At 44.8% G+C, this 18148-nt stretch overlaps 6 protein-coding genes across 6 annotated transcripts; 4 read left to right on the top strand and 2 right to left on the bottom strand.

The window, feature by feature from the left end:
* Positions 1-129: 129 nt before the first annotated feature.
* On the bottom strand, positions 130-6855 carry EAE97_003378 (uncharacterized protein; the record flags this gene model as incomplete). Its single annotated transcript, XM_038873890.1, has 2 exons — positions 130-661; positions 719-6855. The coding sequence occupies 2 exons, from the start codon at positions 6853-6855 to the stop codon at positions 130-132; spliced, it is 6669 nt and encodes a 2222-aa protein (XP_038735753.1).
* A 732-nt stretch (positions 6856-7587) lies between these two features.
* EAE97_003379 (uncharacterized protein) lies at positions 7588-9153 on the top strand (the record flags this gene model as incomplete). Its single annotated transcript, XM_038873891.1, has 1 exon — positions 7588-9153. The coding sequence occupies one exon, from the start codon at positions 7588-7590 to the stop codon at positions 9151-9153; it is 1566 nt and encodes a 521-aa protein (XP_038735754.1).
* Positions 9154-9715: 562 nt separating this feature from the next.
* On the top strand, positions 9716-11534 carry EAE97_003380 (uncharacterized protein; the record flags this gene model as incomplete). The annotated part of the gene is made up of 5 exons (XM_038873892.1): positions 9716-9831; positions 9893-9971; positions 10026-10817; positions 10873-11169; positions 11217-11534. 4 exons carry the CDS (start codon positions 9716-9718, stop codon positions 11035-11037), a joined length of 1152 nt encoding a protein of 383 aa, XP_038735755.1. The 3' UTR covers positions 11038-11169; positions 11217-11534.
* A 144-nt stretch (positions 11535-11678) lies between these two features.
* Positions 11679-14228, bottom strand: EAE97_003381 (uncharacterized protein). The gene is made up of 2 exons (XM_038873893.1): positions 13432-14228; positions 11679-13334 (listed from the first exon to the last, which is right to left on the bottom strand). The coding sequence occupies exons 1-2, from the start codon at positions 13645-13647 to the stop codon at positions 11895-11897; spliced, it is 1656 nt and encodes a 551-aa protein (XP_038735756.1). The 5' UTR covers positions 13648-14228; the 3' UTR covers positions 11679-11894.
* A 673-nt stretch (positions 14229-14901) lies between these two features.
* EAE97_003382 (uncharacterized protein) lies at positions 14902-16234 on the top strand (the record flags this gene model as incomplete). The annotated part of the gene is made up of 3 exons (XM_038873894.1): positions 14902-15122; positions 15181-16007; positions 16068-16234. 3 exons carry the CDS (start codon positions 14902-14904, stop codon positions 16232-16234), a joined length of 1215 nt encoding a protein of 404 aa, XP_038735757.1.
* Positions 16235-16937: 703 nt separating this feature from the next.
* On the top strand, positions 16938-17642 carry EAE97_003383 (uncharacterized protein; the record flags this gene model as incomplete). Its single annotated transcript, XM_038873895.1, has 2 exons — positions 16938-17032; positions 17156-17642. 2 exons carry the CDS (start codon positions 16938-16940, stop codon positions 17640-17642), a joined length of 582 nt encoding a protein of 193 aa, XP_038735758.1.
* Between the last annotated feature and the right edge of the window lie 506 nt (positions 17643-18148).

Here is an 18148-nt window from a genome sequence, read left to right on the forward strand (position 1 = left end):
AACCCAATGAGGATGCGGAATCCCAAGGCAACTCCCGAGCAAATCAATCAATCTCGAGATATGCTTTTGACCAACTAAACCTATCTATTATACAGCAATGCTTCGTCGAGACAAAGGGGGGAACGTGGCTCATTCTTCTTCTTCGTCTTCATCTTCATCCATTCCTTCTGCTACCGAGACATGGAAACTGGGATCTTGATCGACACCCACATAGCTGTCACTCATGAGGAACAACTTTAGATCATGCTCTCCAGGTGTTGGTACCGTATATTCCAGCCGGAGGTTCAAAGCTTTCCCGATTGTAACCCGTTTGATCGCAAGTAACGTTTTTGTACCTTCATCGCCCACGACCAACCACCAATTCTCCATTTTCTTTGCGGGGTAGAAGGGAGCATGTACGGACATATCCACCTCTGCCGCATCGTCATCTTCATCAACATCTCGCACAATCTTGATTTTAAGGTAGGCTGGTGATCCAGCTACAATCTCCTCCGGGTCCTCCACTTCAAAGTCAAGCTCAATGTTAGGATATTTAGAATTCGTGAAATTGGCTGCCTGTGCCAATTGTGTTTGCGAGAGACCAAGTCTCTTAATGAGAGCTTCATAGTCTGGATTTTCGGAAGGGTCCATTGCGTCCATAAATTCGAAGATGTCCTTGATACTGTAGATATGTTTGATTAGCGGAGGTACTTTATTAGTGTGAGAATTTAAAACATACCCAGATTCATTTGCAGCCTTGATAACCTCGGGTGTAAAGTGAGGAATCTGTTTCAAAGGACTATCGCGATCCCACATCCCTTGCACAACCATTTGTGACATTTCCATGGCATTCATGGCGTTAATGTGACCGTCTGATGATAAGATATCTACAGTAGCACTTAAGAGACCAAGAACTTTCGTTAAAATGATCTCTTGATCCTTAGCAAGATCAATTGGTAGCTGCATTCTAGAGAAATGCGCTTGAAGTAGGACGAATGCCTTGAAGTGCGGCGAATCAAAGCTTGGCTGAGCCATCTTGACCGGAAGTCGATCATATACTCTACGAAGCAAGCTGTCTTCGTGTCTTCTGATCTGTATGGTTTCGAACTCAGTTGCTGAAGTGACGATTTCCAAAATACCCTTGAGCTTGGTGCGGCCAGTCAATGAAAGCAAAAAGGTCTGCATGGTGACGTATGAGATATTGTAATAGGCGGCAATCATTGCTGCGTTTAATGGAGTGACAGAGTCGTCCTCTTCATCCAAATCGATGATCTTGAACTCGGCCAGATCTTTCAGAGTGGTTTCTACAAGCTCCGAGAGGTGGGCACTAAGACCTTCATGGGATGTATCTTTGAGACTATAGTAGCTGGGGTTTGCAAGCAATCTTCGATAGAAATACGTAAAAGTAGTCCAGTTGATGGCATCGCTAGCTGACTCGATCATTTTGGTACTGATCTCAGACACGAAAGCATCATGCAGATAAACCTGAAGATGACTCTCGATTGGAAGAGCTTCATTCAAAAACTTCTTGTAGTACTCTCTCTTAACAGCTGGTACCATTAAAACACCCCTACTAATTTTGTCTTCCAGAGGTCGTGTTGCTTTGCCGAACATTTGTAGGATCTCGCTAAGAGGGTAGTCGATGTAACGGTGCTCCCTGCCTTCATAGAACTGGGTTCCCATCACAATGACCAAATGTGCTTTGCAATCAAGTTCCCAGCAAACGTCACGAGACGCTACCATCACTTGTATTGCCCCATTATCATAAAGATGTTTCACAATACGTTTATCGCTTGTACTAAGAGCCTCGTGATAATAACCTATGCCATGCGAGATAGATTCTGCGAGAGCTTCTTCTTGAATTCGTTCTAATAAAGGCTTCATCTCCTCCACATCGGCGTGCAGGAAACGATCTTCGTCGTCGCTAGCTAGACATGCCAGGAGTAAATCACGGGTTGTAGCACGGGCTTGCTTTCTACTAGGAACAAATACAAGAGCAGGCTTTGCTGGCGACATTTGATTTATGGCAAGGTAGGTTGGCTTTGCCATGGCAAGCATGAGAGAGGGGAAATGGGGAATAGTGAACGACTGAATATGAAGCTCGAGAGGAACTGAACGAACGTGAGGACTAAAGTTGTAGATGTTGTGCTTTTTCGCATCTATCCATTCTCCAATATCACGAGCATTGGCGAGCGAAACACTTAGCCCCACGATTCGCAATGGTAACTCGGTTTGTGATCGGATATAATGCATGCGAGAGACAATGATCTCATAAACAAACCCAGCCTGTCCACCAAGCATGTGCAGTTCATCTGCGATGAAAAGTTCAACATTCTGCACGTTCTTCCGGCGTTGCCATTGTCGCGATAGAACATCCCATTGAGAAGGTGTTGCGAGGATCAAATCACCTCTCTCTAAAAGTTTGAGGTCGGCAGTGGTTTCTCCTGTGAGCTTCACAATTTCTTTGCCTCCCAGAAGTGTCGAAAAGCGCTTCTGCCAATCTTGAAGCCGGAGATCAACAAGTTCTTGGAATGGAGCAATGTAGACAGCACGTCCTGCGTCACCCTTTTTCCAGTGATGGAGCAACGCAAATTCTGCGCAAACAGTCTTGCCGCTTCCGGTGGGGGCTCCAACAAATACATTATCATCAGTATCAAAAAGGGATTTAAATGTTTGTGTCTGAATCTTGTTGAAGCGATCCCAGTCTGGGTACAATGATTTGAATTCATCGACTTTTAAGGCTGCAACAGGCAAAGGCTGCAAATCCAACAATGGTGTATGAGGTGGAAATTTCTCTGGCAAGATGAGTTTCTGGAACGAGACTGCAAGCTTGGTTTCACAATTCATCCATCGGTCCGAGACAACAGTGATGAAATAATGTGGTGGCATGGGCTCTGTGATGGGGACTGTGAATTCAATAAGATGCTCGTTCATTTCAGCTTGAGCAAAATCTTTACGAAGAATAAATTGATCGTGGAAAAGAATATCCTCGCCGTCACAGTCTTCAGCAATGATCCAGAAACTTTCCGCAGCACCATGAATTTCGTCATCCCACTCAAACTTGGGTGTGATGGTCAACTCTACTCTCAGCATTGATCTCGTCATCGGTTGCACTTGTGCCTGAACTTCTAGTCGTGGAAATTTTGCAACAAGATTGCAAACAGTTCGGCCTGCTTTCGGAAGACCTAATAATTCGCCCATGCGTGGCGGATCAAGATCAAAGTAGTTGGCCCATGAAACGTCAATTCTCTCAGCTTTTTGTATGATGTCTCTAGGACATCCGGCAAATTGTCTGAGTGGTGACATTGTTGGCCACATGCGCTTTTCTGCCATTTTGCAAAGCTCCAAAGCTGTCCTAGCTACCGAGGACCACCCCTTCTTAAGAGTGATTTCGAAAATAGCACGCAGAATTCTTCCAGCTGACTGGGTGACGTATACCAAGTCTGCCATCAATGCTAGTCCATCCAATTTTAATCTCGAAACGTAAGCCTGCAAGAGTACATTTATCTTGGCATGAGGCTCCTCGACACTTTCTTTTACGGGAATTGGTACACGCCCTAGAAGTTTGGCTAGTTCCAACTTTTCTTCTTGGCGAACTGGGATGTACTTGAATTCGTCACTCAACGCAAAGACGCGGAAAAGTTCTATTGGCGTGATCGATGGTTGGAGATGGTGGTTGTAAGTCAACATGGAGTTGTGTGTAATATAATAATGAGATGCAATTCTACCAAGTTCAGTCGCTTGTAGTTTACCCGTCTTCTTGTCGTATTTTATAAGGTTAGATTTCTCCAGCACTATAGCCGCAGAATGGATCAAATCAACTCGCTTTTGCTCCAGGGCGCTATCATCTTCATAGTCGGCTCCTACGCTGTACAATCCTGGTGACCGCAGCATTCGCACGAATAGATAAGTGTATCCTAACCAGTCAACACCTTCATCGCGACTACGGACATTACCAAGAACAACCTCTGCGTTTAGATTGTCTACCAATCTACTCACAAACTGACTCTCGATCGGCAATTGTTGATTCAAAAGTGATAGATAATACTGCATCTCGTTCTGGGTAGTTATAATGATGCCCTCCCCATATGTGTCATATTGGGGACGGCCAGCACGCCCAAGCATTTGAAGTACATCTTGCGGACTCAATTCTACCCAACTTCCTTTCTCCGGGGAGTAGACTTGAGTACCTTTGATGATGACAGTATGTGCTGGTAAATTGACACCCCATGCCAATGTAGCAGTACAGACAAGTACTTGAATTAAACCTTCATGGAAAAGTTCCTCAACAGATGTTCGATCTGGCCTATTCATACCAGCGTGATGTATTCCGAAGCCGTAAGGTAACAAGTCCTTGAGCTCTCGGTCGCTGACCTCTTCGGCCTCAGAAGCGAGAGTCTCTCGAGTTCCCGACACATCACTCCGCAAAATCTGTCCAATCGTCTCCATTTCCAAGGCTTTGTCTCGAATATATCTAGCTGTTTTGGCAGTCTCCTTACGTGAGTGCACAAAAATAATCATCTGGTTTCGATTTGTCCCTACATGCTCTAAAACCTTGGTATAAGTCACGTCATTCATAGTCTTCAGTTGTTTGATGGCCTTCTTTTCGGTTATTCCAACAAATTCCTGGCGAAGTGGACAAGGGCGGTACGATCCATCAAAATGGAACATGCCTTTGAGAGGATCAACGCGTAGAAAGCTTGCGACGTCACGGTAATTTGGCAATGTGGCGGAAAGACCTATCAGACGAACAGGATCACCAGTCTGCTCCATCTTTCTGATTGTTCGGCTCACAATACTCTCCAGAACAGGTCCACGATCATCATGCAAAAGATGGATTTCATCAATAATAATGAGACGGACCAGATTGGTGTAACTCAAATCAGTAGCTTTTCGAGTGATGACATCCCATTTTTCAGGTGTTGTCACAATGATTTGGGTATCGGCAATTTGTTGCTTCGTGAGCTGACGATCTCCAGTCAATTCAGAGACTTGAATGCCATATGGCTTTAGTCTGGCACCGAAATTTCCTACTTGTTCTTGAACCAAAGCTTTGAGCGGCGCAATGTAAACAATTTTGAATGCGTCGAGGTTGATTTCTCCGGTCTCTGGATTGCGATTTTTGCCGATTTCTCGTAATATAGTCAACATACCAACATTGGTCTTGCCACTTCCAGTGGGCGCGCAGATAAGCATATTACCATCATCCTCGAAAGCTGTCGGAAAGCACTGAGATTGGATCTTGTTTAGCTTGACTGTAGACGAGAATGGAACACGCGCCCATTCAGGCATCTCCGTCACTGGAATATCACGATCAGAAGGATCGTTGCGCTTCTTGGGAGGCGGTACATGAATCTCTTCATATCCTTTGAAAGTTCGCTTTGTAGATCCCTCTGGCAACTTGACCTTGGGATTTGTCATCAAATGATTGCCTTGATCAAAGACAAGATTTTCAAGATTAATGAGCTTTCGCGGTTGCAGTCCACCAACTAAACCATCTCTTTCTTTTTGCTCGCTCTTGGTGCCCCCATTTATGTATTCGGCTGGAACGTCAATATCCATTTTCATTTCTAGTTTTCGTTTCTTCGATCCGTCTGCTGGCGCACCTCCGCGAAGCTCATCCAAGATCCATCGTAGTCCCTCGGATGCAATTTCACGTTCTACAACACCTCGAGCTTCGGCATCCTCGGCCCTAGCTAAACGAGTGAGCCATACTACCTTATCTCGATTGGCGATCAGTTTGTGTACGAGCTCATGATGCTCATAATCAAACAATTCAGCAAGGTCATTTTCGATTTCCCTGAGAGGTTTCTCATCCCCGCCTTCTTCCGCGGGAGCTCCAGAAAGTGTGTGGAGTACTTCCTGTGTTTTAAGCTGTTGTACATGCGCATCTGTGTAGACTGAGCCAATTTGTCGTTGCAGCCAGTATGCATCAATTTCGCGTGCGGGTATGAAGTCTTTCTTGTCTTTGGATGAGTCAGCGTTCTGTGTTGAACCAGAGTCCATAATTATTGCTTCCTCTTCGGGAAGTTCTTGGGATTCTTCATCTCTGTCCAATCCAGCGCCACCAGCCTTAGCGACTTCCTCGTCACCAGGGCGGTCTTGAGCGTCATCCTCATCTTCAGACGACTCTTCTCGAATTTCATTAAGCACCTCATCACCTTCCTCGTCGGAATTGTCGTCGAATACAACAGCTACTCCTTGGCGATCATCTATTTCAGCGCCGTTTTCGCCGCCGTTGTCTCCATCTGCCATCTCTTCGTCTTCATCCTGCGCGTCATAATCCGTAATCTTTTTCCCCAAGTTTACAAGCTCGTTGAACTGCTTTGGATTCATACTTGCGCCTAGCAGGTCGTCGATCTCCTTCTTCTTGTCAAAATCCTTCATATCATCGTCCTTCAAGTATTCCAGCACGGCGTCGGTGGCGCTTCGAACAACTTCGTGAGGAACATCTCCGAGATTGCTAGCGACTGTGGTTAAGATGAGGTCGTAAGTTGCTCGCGTTGCCGAAGTCCTAGGTCTATATCGAATACCCTCGACCAAGGCATCTGCAGCTGATAGGATTCCAGTCCCTCGCAGTTGTGCTGGCTCTCCACGCTTGCGTTTGCGCTGTTCTCGCTCTAAGACATCTTCGCCCTCGCGGTATCCTCCTCTCTCAACATCTGGAAGGCCCGAAGCTTTCTTTTTCTGTTTCGGCGCGTCCTCGCGGGCATTTCTCGACCCCATATCCCGAATACTAATTTGCCCCGCCAGTGATTCTGGATCTCCTGTTACCTCATCGTTACGGCGAGTGACGAATCGACGGTCCGCCTGGAGAACCAGATTGGACATGGCCGCATACTTGTACTGCGACACATCGCGCTGTTGGTCCGTCATTGTTTATGAGTCGTCAATTTTACGGTGTGAGAAAGGCTGAAGCCTATATGGCGGATATTGAGAAGAAATCGAAAGAAGATGGCTGGAAGGAAGGTTTCAAGTCATCTGAAGTAGTTCCTCTAAAACATGGATTATTAAAGTTATCTCCAATATACTGATGAATCAAAGAAGGTATGCAAAGAAATTTAACAGACGCCACAATAGAGGGTATTTTGATATCAGTTTACTAGAAGAGGTCTTTCAGTTCCCAAAATTCGCAAAATTAAGGTTTAACGCGAGGCCACTAAATTTACTTTTGATAGGCGCTAGTGTGTCTGCCACCTCGTGCCTACCTGGCCATGGGTAGGTATCTTTTAGTCGAGAAGATTAACACACTTCCCAAAATATAGGTCCCATTTACAAATTCTCAATTGATTTAAAATAAAATAAAATTGGGTAATATCTTGAGAGTGTACAAACAGAAACGAATTGCTATGTGAGATATCTTGTTGATAAGTTGACAGTTGTTGAGACGATTATGTATTAAATTAAATTGTTGTTGGTTCGATTTCATATGCCACGAACCAAGCGGAGCCGTATGCCGCTACACGTCAACAAGATCATTCAATAATAAGGTAAAGTAAATATAACTTTGCCTGGAGCAACGCACCCTATACATTCTCACACCAGCACACCGGGACATCAGGAGCCAGGTATTCCGAAATCTATATCAACATTTATGTTTTGACCAAAATGGATGATTTGGCAACGCTTCCCGAGGGTATCAGACAAATACATCATACCTTGAGCCCTTATATAAAGCAAAGACAGGATGCTCTACATGTTCGGCATGTCCTCGCTGCTCACTTAAATTCCAATGTGAACTCTGGAGATAGCTTCTTGACGCCTGCAACTTTGTCTCTTGCAGAACCTACCTCTGAAGTGACACAAGGATTAGGCTTTCCGGGCGTCCAGCATGATTATCTACGCAGCCTCCAAGCTAATCTGAAGGCTCAAAGAGACTTTGCAGCGATCACTTCACAGCGTGATGAACCAGAATCTCACAGCGAGATTCAAGCAAAGACTCATGATAAAATTGCATCCAAGGAGATATCTGTACATGCTTTCTTAGATTTAGAAAAGCAACGTCAGAGGAAGGAACGTTTTCGCATCATTCAAGATGTCGTGGACCAACTTGCACAGAAGCCTGCAGCGACACAAAATTATCTCGACTTGAAGAGCGTGGACGTGCTGAAGGATATTGGTTCCTTACCGTCAGTACCACCGAGTGTTATGGCACCGATAGAACATCTTCAAGATTCTGAGAGAACTGATCTGAAATCGCTCGTCGATCGATTGGAGAAGTCAGTTTTACGTGCACAACTTCTTCTCAAAAAAGAACAAAAATTATTGGCAAAAGTCAGAACAGATGCTAGCACACCAAAAGATCAGCAAGAACAGGGCAATCGACAGAAAGCACTGGAAACAACTCGTAATGAATTGATCAACTGGATTGAGACGGAATTAGGAAAGGCTGGAGATTCGCCAGCAGCATCAGAGGGACAAAATTCAAGCGTGCCTGAGAATGTCGGGAAGGAATACATCGAATCTCAGCTTGCATCTATAAAGCAACTTTATGGACAATACCTTGAAATTAGAAAAAGATTGATTGTCGCTGCTACTGAAAATCTTACTACATCACTTCCTACAGAAGTCGGAACAGATGATTCCTCTGATAGGCTCCTAGATGAGCCTACGAATGATACCTCTAGTACCAAAAACGCGTCGGCATTTTCTTACCTAGAAGATCTAGTTCTCATTTCAAATGAGCAGAAATCTACTATACAGCAAAGATCTTATCTCACTAGCAGTCTCGCAAAACAAGGCAAAGAAGCGAGTAAAGATCTAGACAGGCTAGTCGACGAAAGTCATCTCTTACCTACCTATCCAGCCCAGACTGTCAACAATCCTCAACGGAAAAGACTAGGGGAGCCTATTTCGTTTGAACAGGAAATTTCGAATAGTGATAAGCCAACCTTATCCAGCCGAGCCAAAGCTTGGGTCTTTGCAGCTGAATCGAGTAGCATTGCGACTAAGGAAGCAGTTTTGGAAAGATTGGAAGATGGGGAATCTGCTCTTGCAGGAGCTTATCAGACTCTCAACGATCTTCAGCGTCTTTTGGGGTGTCTCCCCGAGGAACAGGGCGCAGAAGGAGATGCAGGCAGACAAAAGTTGGGAATCTCGAATATCGGCGGAGTTTGGTCTACTCTGGATGGCAATCTTGGAGTTATCAGGACAGACGATTTGACGTCGGATTGATCACAATCACGGGAGGGTCTCGTGGGTTACGATTTTTAGGATTCAGACGTCAACGTCCACATGGAGACTTTCAGGCTTCATTTAGCAACATAATTTTAAGCTATCAAAGATGGTGTATCCAGCTTGACAGAGTAGATTGTGGGTGCAATTGAGGTTTACATATCACTGAACAGAATCTGCTCGCAGGTTTAGCCGGCAGAACTATTCTTCTGGCTAGATTTGCTAAAGCAAAATATTTCTGTCAGGTGCAGGTACTAGATAGCAATTGTTGGAGCTAAATGTGGAATTAAATTTCACACTACCATACAAGATGACCCGAATGAACACTTCCTTTCATACCAATGTTTTTTCGAACCAAAATGACAGACTATAGAATTATTATATATATTAGAATGCGTGTGATGAGACAGCCTATTATTTGATGATATTGCAGCCTCGCGCTAAAAATGTCGCGTAGAGTGGAATTTCACGACGCGTCTCCCTTGAATACACTTTCCATAATCTGAAATCCAAACTTTCTCACGACTTGTGAATCTCAGGAAACCTCGCAATTTTCTTCAACATGGCTAGCTTCTTCGATATCAAAGCTCGCAAGGCGGAAGCCGCTTCCAATGGCACCACAAATGCAAAAGAAGAAGCTAAGAAAAATAATCGCATGCAACCATGGGTTGAGAAATAGTCAGTCTTTTGTTCCTAGTGCGATCTCTATCTTCGATAACTTTACTAATGGATTTTATAGTCGACCCAAAGGTCTAGGAGATGTTACGGCGCAAGATCATACCATCACTGTTCTTCAACGCACACTGCAATCCTCCAATGTTAGCACCTTCCTGTCCCCCTCCTCAACCCAGCTCTAACATTTCCTCTCTCAGCTCCCGCATATGCTCTTCTACGGGCCTCCAGGCACAGGTAAAACCTCGACGGTTCTCGCCCTCGCCAAAGAACTCTACGGTCCCGAACTCATGAAATCTCGTGTTCTCGAACTGAATGCTTCCGACGAACGAGGTATATCCATTGTCCGCGAAAAAGTAAAAGATTTTGCTCGCATGCAGCTTTCCAATCCCTCGCCCGCATATCGTCAGAAATATCCATGTCCGCCTTACAAGATTATTATATTGGATGAGGCGGATAGTATGACGCAGGATGCGCAGAGTGCGTTGAGAAGAACGATGGAGACGTATAGTAGGATTACGAGATTCTGTTTGATTTGCAACTATGTGACGAGGATTATTGATCCCTTGGCGAGTAGATGTAGCAAGTTTCGGTTCAAGAGCTTGGACAAGGGGAATGCGTTGGTTAGAGTGAGGGAAATCGCGGATAAGGAGGGTGTTAGGTTGGAGGAGGGGGCGGTAGAAGCGCTGATTAAGTGCAGCGAGGGAGATTTGAGAAAAGCGATCACATATTTGCAGAGTGCGGCGAGGTTGGTGGGAGCGGTTAGTCCGGAGGGCGAAGAGAGAAACAATGCAGACAAAATGGACGTGGATGAAAAGATGGTTACAGTGAGCAGCGTGGAAGATATTGCAGGAGTTATACCGGATAACACGATTGAGAAATTGGTCAAGGCCATGCAACCTAGATCGAGAGGAGTTGTATACGAAGCTGTATCCAAAGTAGTAGTTGATATGGTGGCAGATGGGTGGAGTGGCACACAGGTCGTCTCGCAGGTATGGTTTTTCCCCTTCCCTCACAAAATGTGATAAAAGCTAAGACACGCAACAGCTGTACCAAACCATCATCAACTCCGAATTGATCGCCGACTCCCACAAAAACAAAATCGTAGCTCTCTTTTCAGAAGCAGACAAACGACTCGTGGATGGTGCAGACGAACATCTCACTATCCTCGACCTGTCTTTAAGGATATCCAATATTCTCGGCAGTTCTTAATCGATGTTTGACATGATATCACAGTTCCGAAAGATAGTTTGGGGTGGTATTTGTATAGCAAAGGTATTGGCGTTCAGGTTATCATGAAAAGCAGACACGGAAACGATATTAGGAAAAGCGTATGTAGCTATAGTATGTATCATGACCTACCTCTTCATACTTTAGATTAATATGAATAGATGAAGATTAATATGAGCCTGCGATGACCACCGTTGATGCTATTGAGCAAGGAGAGTTTTGGAATATAGTTGCGCCATAGTAACTTTGACTTTTGTTGCAAATCTGTTGGCTTAACAAACTTGGCGTTCTTACTTCAAGTTGAATTTGGAAACGACTCTCTTTTAACAGCGGTCTCTTCATGGAGATATAAAAGTTTTGAGGGGAGCATGGTGTTGCTCTGTTTAGATGTGTCTACTAAGAGTAAATTGTGATGCTATACCTCTCTACTATAGATGTGAATGGATGGGCCATGTGAAGTGAATAAAGAAACCTGTGTCGAATGAGACACACAGAGTTGATGCTGGAGACCTTGAGGACATGATGGATGATTCCTGGGCCGATCGAGATGCTAATTTGAGATGTTTCTTGGAGTACTACTGTATTCAAATGGCTTATCATATCACAAAATTCAGATCCAAGCAAAATTTTAAAAGAATGTTATATATTAATTACACAGTTAAACAGATAAACTAATCGTAAAAGAATATAAAAGTCCATCCAACCCGGCCATCCAGCACCAAAAAAGAAATGCAAATGTACTCGAGAACCAACAAAAGAGACGTTTATGTTCATGCCCATCATGTGCTCATATCTTAATCCTCATTGCTCACCCTCACCCTCGCTCATTATCAATTTAACTACTCCATCAGTTCGAAGTCTGCGGCTCCTTTGACCAACTTCTTCAGCCTCTTCTCGATGATCTCTCTTCCCTCGAGCGTCTTCCACACCTCCGAAGGAGCTCCTTTGACCACATCCCAACTTTTCAAGTTATCCGTCAAGTGACTAAGATCTTCTTGTTTTCTCTCCCACTCACTATCTCTCCTGACCTCAATGCCGGAACTAATCAGTACAAGTGGTGTACTTGCATACTGTATATTCCTTGCACTACTAACCTCATTCTTCGTCAATGAATTGGCGACCAGAGACTCTTGAAGCTTAGCCTTGAGGAACTTTCCACCTTGATAAGCTGAACGTCCGAATACTCGATCTTCACGGGTGCGGCCATTGAAAATGGCGCCAAATGTACGATCCAGACCGAGAGGTGAGAGAATGCCACGACCCCAAAGAACAAAGCCTCTCTGTGGTGTGCCGAGACGGTAGAGAAGATCTTCGTGGAGAGGGTCGATGAGAAGAAGACCTGCAATTTCACGAGCGTGTCGGGAGGAGAATATACGACTGTAGATGCTGCCTACCCCTCCACTAGCGAGAATCCAGGGGCCTTCTTCGCCTGCGCGAGCTAAAGCTTCTGAAAGTGCGTCCGCTGCCATGCCTGCTGAAAACGGAGATGGTGCATTGTCAGACCATGCGATCCCAGGTCGGTCAGAATAACAATATCGGCTGATGCTTCCATTGACAAAAGCATTCGTTGCAATCTGAAGCATGCCATGCTCGAACGGTCCATCGCCAGCTTCAAATAAAACTGTTGGGTTCTTCTTGCCCTTTGCATCCGTGACATTACCTTCGCAATAGACATGTATTTGGTATTTGTCACCATCGACGTAATATCGCTCTCCTGGTGGCGCAAGGGAGGCATCGCGAGATCTCAAGATGAGTGTAGCCGATAAGAGAATGGTGACAAGTGCCAAAACTATAAGAATGATTGTAGATATTAAGACGGAACACCATTCTCTGAGCGTTCGGCGAGTCTCTGCTCGGCCAGTTAAGCGCTCCTCCTCTTCTATTTTGCCAGCCGCTACGACTCGGTCTGTAACAATCGTCCATATAGCTATGAGCAGGGCCCAGACAACACTAGCAATTCCAACCCATCCCTCCTCTACACGAAGACGTGGGACGGAGACTATCATTATCATGTCGACCAATAGGATCACGGCGATGACAAGACATGTTACTTGTGCGGCTTTGGAAGGCGTCGAAAAGAAGAGAAGCACAATGAGTAGCAGGCCGAGGGTCAAAGTAGTATATGAGAAGTCGAAGAAACCAGAGCCTCTCGAGTGCATGCCTGGTGGGGAAACGAAGATTGATACCAGCAGCAACACCCACCACAGAAATGTGATGATGGCGAACAAAACTGTGAAGTATCGCAAAAATCGCACGCTCCATAGATTGTATGGAGATACCTATATGAATAACCTATTAGCACAAGATTACAATCAATCTCCCATCTGGAGATTGCAACCTTGGTGATGGATTAAACAGAGGGGGCAGGAAGCTTACAGCTGGATCATCGGGACTCAAGTAACCATCACGGCTTGGTGGAAGTAGACGAGTACGCTCGTCAGCCTCATGAGAATAATGAGGCTGAGGATGTACTTGGTGAGAAGCTACAGGTTCATTCGAATCTCCATTTTGAGAACGAGGACGTGAATGCACACTTCCAGAAGCCGAAAGATGTTCGCTATCCTTCTTGGAACCCCATAAGGAGGACGCCATGATCACTATGTTGAGGAACTCCTGGTTGTGGAGAGACTTCTGCGACAATAATCACGATAAGCTATATCGTGAGTGAAGAGATGAAAGGACTGATATGAAATAATAAGAGACCAAAATCTCCTGGGGAGAAGGATGAAATGAAAATAGGTTTAAAAAGGAGATCAATCGTCACCATGAAATACTAGGGAGGCAGATAACCTGGGCACCGAGAATGCTAAGAGTTAAGACAATGTTAGAAATGAACTAAAGCTCAAGATCAAGATCAAGCAAGGAAAGAAGATCGTTTTGTTGTTGATCTAAGCCCAATGGAACTGGCGTCGTGCGCGTTGATGAAGCTAGGTAGCTTTTGTGTGTGGTAGATACCGGTATTTGGATGTGTATGTGGATTGTGATTGTGATTATCTACCTACCGCCAGCATTCTTCTGCTGCTGCTGCTGCTGCTGCTGCTTCTAGACCTTGTTCTTGTTCTCTTCCCGTCCGTAGTATTGGTTTTTAGATTTTGAGGCTTGATCGATGATCATTGATTGATACCTAACTAGATACCTAGATACCCAGCACATATGAAGGGGGCGGAGGTCAATGGATCAGCTTGTTTGTGGAGAGGGAAGACCGAGGGAATTGAAGGGGATGATGTCATTTTTCTTTGTGCCATAGCTCAGTCCTTAGTAATCATAAGTACCTAGGCACGTGCTAGGCCCCTAGGTAGGTCAGTACATCGAGACATGGTCACTGGACTGGTTACAACCTACCTAGTCTCCTAGTACATACTATACTACCTAGGTACTTACTAAAATAAGGTTGGGCGGTAGGTACACATACAATGCCAGTGAATGCATAGGTAGATACATAACAAATCATGCTTTTTGGTGCTACCAACCTCAACCAATTGCCTTCCTTTCCATCTTCAGGAATCTGTTCAGACGATGACATACTCGACATACGACATACTAGGTACTCGAGCGCATCCTCGCAGTCTTGAATCTCTATATTACTAAGCATTGCTCTTATCTTATCTATACATCGAATGGCTGGTGCTTTCTGTGGGTGTGGCTGACGACATCATCATGGCTTTCCAATTTACCCATCTTCTCTTTTCTCAACCCTTCTAGAGCTTCATACACGAATTTGATTGTTCTTTAATTTGATTTCCAGTTGATAGCTTATTAGACTTGAATTTGTTCCCCTCACAAATGACCTTCACCATTCGATACAAATAAATACCGCAGATTTAACTTCTGTAAATAAATTTCAAGATGAGCGACTTACAAAGGTCCTTTGTTAAGCCCAAGCTGCCAAAATTTGCTCCGCCAGAATTCAATGAGGCCGACGAAGAGGAAGAGGAAGAGGAGATTGATATGCCTAGTGAACTACCCGATCTTCCAATAGATGACGATTCTTCCTCGGCATCTTCAGCTTCATCTACTGGCACCATCATACCATCCTCGTATCAGAACTTGTTTGCTCGGCCGCAAGGGTTTGTTCTTGCTTATTGCTCATTGTTTGTGCCGGGCTGATACATTCATTACCATCAGTGTTCCTAACAAACGAACGATGGATCAGATACCCTGGACGACTTATTTTGAACGAGAACTGTTTCTCGAACGCAAGTTGGAAGCAGAGACCATAATGCATCATGCATATCTTACATCTCCTGTTGGGTCAGCACCTTTATTTATTACACATCATGGAGCAGGATCATCCGGCCTCTCGTTTGCTGTTTTGACGTCGGAGATTCGAAAAAAGCTGCCTTCTGCCGGTGTCCTTTCTCTTGATGCTCGAGGTCATGGCTCTACGGAGATCTCTCCAGAGGCAGAGCTTCTCGATCTTAGTCTAGAAACCTTGAGTTCAGATCTGTTATATGTCATTGATGCCACAAAAGACAAAATGAATTGGAAGCAACTTCCGCCTCTTGTACTTGTTGGTCACTCTCTTGGCGGTGCAGTTATTACAGACGTTGCAAAGAGCGGAAAATTAGGCAACTCGGTTCTTGGATACGCAGTTCTTGATGTAGTTGAGGGTTCTGCTATAGATGCTTTACAAAGCATGCAAACTTACTTATCGACTCGTCCACTAGGCTTTCCTTCACTGCAATCTGGCATTGAGTGGCACATGAGGTCGAGAACAATACGCAATTCGTTGTCAGCGCGGACGAGTGTGCCTGGGCTACTAAAGCACAACGAAGAAGCTAGTGGACCACGATCGTGGACATGGCGCACAAATTTGGGAGCCACTCAACCATTTTGGGAAGGTTGGTTTGTTGGACTTAGCAAAAAGTTTCTTGAGGCCAGAGGTGGAAAGCTATTACTGCTTGCAGGGACAGACAGACTTGATAAGGAGTTGACAATCGGACAGATGCAAGGTAAGGAACATCTTTCTATGTGAAGTCTGTAGAGAGCAGGCTTAAATTGACAATCAATAGGGAAGTATGCGCTGCAAGTTTTCCCCGAGGCCGGTCATTTTGTTCACGAAGACCTTCCTGAGAAGACAGCAATGGTGCTAGTAGACTTCTATTCAAGAAACGACCGAAGTGCATTGATATTACCACCAAAAGTGTCAGACCTTATCAAGGCCGGTAAAAGAGTGTGAACTTAGCTAGATGTTTTGACCGACTACAGTAATAGGTCTCGAAAAATTGGAAAGCCATATTACTACTTCCTTAAAGTTCCTTAGGCAGTCAACGGGCGACATCGAACATAACCTCTCGGAGTATCGAAAAATCTTGGGCTCTCCAGGTGGCCTGTGTTTTGAAGCTTGAGGAACAGGCTCGGCAGGATGCTTAATACGTGCACAGCACATTGAAAGTGGAATTGCGGCTGCTATATTGTGGGTCTCAGCATCATCCTACCATACTCCCCATCGAATCAGACTAGGTAGCTTACTGCACGTGAGAAATGTTCAATACTTCCAAGAAAGAGCAGCATCAAATTACTACTCTTAGAATATTCCAAGAAAGAGCTGCATCGAATTACTGCTCCTAGAATGTCACATCCGCCGAGCCTCAGGGGTCAATCGTACAAGGTAACCAATAAATCTTTCCCCGTAAAATAAATTTCCGTTTTCAAGCGTATAACCATTTAAACGGAACCACGGGCTGCTAGGCATCCAGATCATCTTTTGTGGGGGCTAAATAGCATTATTTTAATCAATCACTTCGCCTGCTCTTTCTCAACTTTATTGTGACACGTTCAATAGTCTTTGCATCATTCCATTTCACGTGGAAAACGGTCAAAATAAAGTTTTCATTTCGTTGGGTGAACCAATCAACGTGACTGTTTTCAACAACTACAGAATGCACTTTTCAGACTCACTTCTCATCGCTGGGCTCATTGCCTTTGCCTCAGCATCTCCAGCTCCAGCTCCAGAGCCAACGACGCCATCTGCGTCGTATGTTTGACTTGTCTATTTTACCTACATCTCCCAAACATTGGGATTTCATTCCACTTTAAACCCCGTGACATTTCCTTTTTATGCATGTCAACTGCACTTTTACTAACACTTCCCCCAAAGTCAAACTCAAGCTCTAGTTGACGACCTCCAATCATACATCCTCGACCTTGCAACCCAGCCCATAGTTTCCAGCCTTGCCACCGATACCGCCGCCATCAGCTCTCTCGACTCCTTACAAGCGTCCCTCCTATCCGACGTCAGGGATGGCGAAACTCCAAATACATCCGTATTGACTGCTTTGCCCTCTCCTCTCGCCAGCTTCATCGGTTCCATCTATACAGCGGAACTGAGCATCGCCAGCAAAAATGGGTTTGGCGATTTGATAGCAAGCGCAACTGCTACTGAAGCTGCATCTGCTTCGGCTACCGGCGCGTCACAAACGGCAAGTGGAACTCAGAAGACTTCGACGACGGCGGGATCGGCGAGTGCAAGCTCGAGTGCTCCGGTCACTGTTGAGACGGGTGCTGCTGGTGCATTGGGTGTTGATATGTTGAAAATTTGTGGAGGTTTGGCGGTTGGTATTGTGGGCGCTGTGATGGCTCTGTAATGGAATCCGTCGGTATATATTATGATGTATATCATTCATGTCGTTTTGGTAAAAATTTCGAGGTTTAAGAAGCATGATTCCTTCTCTTGATGATAGTTAATGAACCCAATTATTATATCTAAGCTTTCTCTGTATGCAATCTTAATACTAGGTAATACCTATGATTATTACTTCTCAGAACGAGTGAATTTGGATTCATCTTGCCATTGGCCAGGCCACGTGTAGTAAGCCTTAAGCGTCGGAAAAGATATGTTGATGAATTGTTCTGACAACTTGCCCCTTGACCAGGTAGTAGTATTTCCAACTCTTGGGTGAGATAGATGCACTAATAACATGACGGTTGATATCTTGGCATATAAAACTTAAAAAATTGGACTCTCTGAGCAGCCACTTAGTTGCTAGTAGGCGAAAACGATTATGCCCGGAAAGTCGTTGTTCTTGCAAGGGGGTTGAAATAGAAAATACATGAATCCCCTAGTTTTCGTGAAAAAGCCTATCGAAAATCC

The sequence above is a fragment of the Botrytis byssoidea genome, assembly GCF_014898295.1.
Source record: "Botrytis byssoidea strain MUCL 94 chromosome Unknown BBYS_005, whole genome shotgun sequence".
Taxonomy (NCBI): Eukaryota; Fungi; Ascomycota; class Leotiomycetes; order Helotiales; family Sclerotiniaceae; genus Botrytis; species Botrytis byssoidea.

Coding starts and splice junctions, on each gene's coding strand:
- EAE97_003381 (XM_038873893.1), bottom strand. CDS start 13,647: ATGGCGTCCTCCTTATGGGGTTCCAAGAAGGATAGCGAACATCTTTCG. Junction 13,335..13,431: donor TGAGTCCCGATGATCCAGCT/GTAAGCTTCCTG, acceptor TTATTCATATAG/GTATCTCCATACAATCTATG.